Genomic DNA, 3,158 nt, shown 5'->3' with positions numbered 1-3,158 from the left:
TGTTTTCCGTCCCATTTTTGCTCATTTCTCGGAGGAAAAATGAGGAAGAACGCTCATTTGTACATCATTCTCGACAGAAATAAATAGCCTTTTTAGAAAGTGAACCATGGCTGGGGAAATGTTGGCAGTTTTTTCAAAAAGGGCTTGAATTCAAGAAGTTTTAGATTTGCGTGGTTTTTTTTGAGCTGCAAAATCCACTTGATCATGACGCTGCTTTATTCGAAGTTTCTCAAGAACTATTCGAGCCACAGAATTCGTTTTGGCATCGTTGGATAGAGAATTGAAAAGTCGATTCAGTCGTAACAACGTGAGTAAGGAAATGCGAGTAGTTTTGGTCCAGAAAGCGAAATTTGAATATCAGACACTTAGGTGCAAGATTATGCCAAAATTCCATGTTTTCTGTCCCATTTTTGCTCATATCTCGGAGGCAAAATGAGTAGGCATGGGTAACACCGCTTGCCAAAAAATGAAAATTTCCTCAAAATGTCTTAAATTTTACATCATTTTCAGCTCACGGAAGCGGATAATGCATCGAACTCATCGAAAAACATGCCAGAAGTTTCAGTCCCGAAATAATAGATATTTTCGACACATTTTAAGCGGTTTTTTGCACAACATAAAAACACTTTATAAATGCACATTTGTGACCTTCTAACGTCGAAAGGAATCGATTGAGCTCAAAAAATACGCATGTGAAATTTTGATTTTTGGTGGACATTTTTCTAAAGGTCCAAAGATTTTTGCAATCGAGCGATCCTTATTTCGGATCTGAATATCTTCAGAGCCCATTTGGTTCCAAACTGTTGCAAATACAAATTTTCTTATAGACAGTGAATGTGTCGAGAATACACTTTGCGAACAATCTGATATTTTGAAAATGAGTTAATCGCGGTAAAATGCAAAGTATTTTGTTCGGGAAATCGTCTTTTAACCGATTTCAATATTCCGAAATGCAGTTTTTATTGAAAATCGTTCGTTTTTCAACAAATTTCACAATTTTCAAACCGGCCCGATTTTAACAGTTACGCAGAAAAGTTCCACATGCAAAAAGCTGTTTTTCCAAAAGAAAATCGACCTTAAATCCACAAAGAAAATTGTCTTTTTGACTTTCAAACTCTTATGAGGTTCAAGATTCTCAACAGATTTCAAGTTTGCAAAATACGATTTTTAGACCAAACCACTCGCTTTAGAACGAACTTTCAATGATCCAAATCGGGCCCGTATTAAGAGAGTTATTAATTTATTCATACTAAAGGATCTCATGCGCCATATAATTATAATAACAGCAAAATATCCATAATATGCGTGTCATTCGCGTTAGTGTTGCCATCATACAAAGTATTTATTTTATCTGAAATCTACCATTTTGAATGAGGTTAAGTGTTAAGTGTTGTTCAAAGTGCCGCGTCGTAAGAGGCCAGGTGTCGCGGCACATGGACACACAGAGCGGCATCAACACACAAGTGTCTTAAGACACAGTATTGCCCAGGCCTATAACACACATCGAGCTATTGACGCGTAGAAATTAAAATGAAATTAGAGTCGATTTATTGGAGAGAGTGATTGAAAATTGGGTCCATCGAATCCGCTTCTGTAGCAAAAGAGGTGGACATTTGAATGATGTGTTATTCAAAACTTAATATATATCTTAAAGTGAACTTTAAAATCAATACGTATGTTTGGATAGGAGTTTTTAATCCAGTCCCAAACCAACATACTTATTAAGTTGGGGGGTCGCTTCCAAGCACGTAAAATCTTCAAAATAACAAGAAGTTTTGCATTTATCTTAAATATTTTGTGTTTTCCCAATAACATAATCCCGATTGGAAACCCCTTTAGTTGGATAAAAATTGTTCTTACCCACACACTGAGTATCCACATTGTCCCATTCGCCCAGCTCGTTACAGGTGCGGAAAGGCCGTCCTCTTAACTTAAACCCTTCATTGCACCATACATTACATTTGGTGCCAGATGGTACCAGCAGGGCGTAATCTGGTCGATAACCCGGACAGCTCATCCCTCCATTCTGGGGCGGCTTCAAACTCTGGCACTGTTGAATTTCCCTTCTGCGGCACGTTTTTCCGTCCCTTTCAAGCACGTGTCCTTCTGGACAGTCGCATCTGAACGTTCCTGAAATTTTTCCGTTTCTAGATATGGTTTTCGGTCGTTGTTCATTCGTTACCCTTGTAATTTCGGCAAAACATTTCACAACCGCCGTTATCAATTTCGCACTCATTCACATCGATGCAGGTGCGGTTGTTGGGTTCCAGGTGGAACCCATGGGGGCAGGTGCATTCGTATGATCCAGGAAGGTTCCTGCATCCATGTGAGCAGTTGCCTCTGTTGCTTCTGCATTCGTTAATGTCTTTGCACACTCGCTGGTTCGGACGCAGCAGAAATCCGGATGGACAGCTGCACACTCTCCTGCCTGGAACAAGCTTGATGGTTCTGGAACAAATGGTTTACTGCTGATAGTTACCTTCAATGTTGCTGCAATAATGCGAACAGCCCCCATTCCGTTTCTGGCAAGGATCTTCGTCCAGGCAAAGTTTTCCAAACAGTTTGTATCCGGGAGGGCACAAACATTGCACTTTGCCGTCGTTGTGATGGCATTCGTGTGAACATCCACCGTTCTCTTCCTGGCAGGGATCCAGTAAAATGCAGGTGCTCGAGTCCAACTTGTATCCTGCAGGACATTGACATTGTATACCGTTTGATGCCACTGTGCAATTGTGAGAACATCTGCAAGATGATTGTCTTTAGACGCGTTCAGGTGTGGATTAGTCGAGTTCTTACCCGCCGTTGTCGATCAAGCAAGGGTTAACTGGCACACAGTTTTTATCCCCAACTAGATTGTGGTTCGCAGGGCAAGAACAGCGAACGGTTTGCGCTTCGCTCTTGCAATAGTGCGAACAACCGCCGTTGCTTTCTGAGCAAGGATTTTCTACAAAATATTTCCTGATTTAGGTCCGTGTGTGTTAAATTGTCCCATTATCCACTTAAAATTAGTTCGGTATAATTAATCCATCTGGGCGGGCAAACGCACGCTATTTCATAGACAGGGTCTTCTGTTATCTGTGAAATTAGAAAAATGATCGTCGTTTTGTGCAAGGGTGGCGCAAGATTATTGCAAAATTTCATGTTTTCCGTCCCGTTTT

The 3,158-nt window shown here is 40.6% G+C and overlaps 2 protein-coding genes across 2 annotated transcripts in view; one reads left to right on the top strand and one right to left on the bottom strand.

The window, feature by feature from the left end:
* The window catches only part of LOC109546711 (signal peptide, CUB and EGF-like domain-containing protein 2), a 46,466-nt gene that overhangs the window by 30,532 nt on the left and 12,776 nt on the right, over window positions 1-3,158 (top strand). The window lies entirely within an intron of this gene.
* LOC109546757 (multiple epidermal growth factor-like domains protein 6) overlaps window positions 1-3,158 on the bottom strand; it is a gene marked incomplete in the record, with an annotated part of 14,362 nt that overhangs the window by 2,716 nt on the left and 8,488 nt on the right. Inside the window, 4 exon segments of the mRNA XM_048665071.1 lie at window positions 1,861-2,130; window positions 2,183-2,428; window positions 2,480-2,742; window positions 2,797-2,944. Coding sequence (XP_048521028.1) covers window positions 1,861-2,130; window positions 2,183-2,428; window positions 2,480-2,742; window positions 2,797-2,944 — 927 coding nt within the window.

The sequence above is a fragment of the Dendroctonus ponderosae genome, unplaced genomic scaffold (assembly GCF_020466585.1).
Source record: "Dendroctonus ponderosae isolate FM_Combo_2020 unplaced genomic scaffold, Dpon_F_20191213v2 Dpon_F_20191213_3, whole genome shotgun sequence".
NCBI classification, from domain to species: domain Eukaryota; kingdom Metazoa; phylum Arthropoda; class Insecta; order Coleoptera; family Curculionidae; genus Dendroctonus; species Dendroctonus ponderosae.
This window is presented reverse-complemented; position numbering and strand designations above follow the sequence as displayed.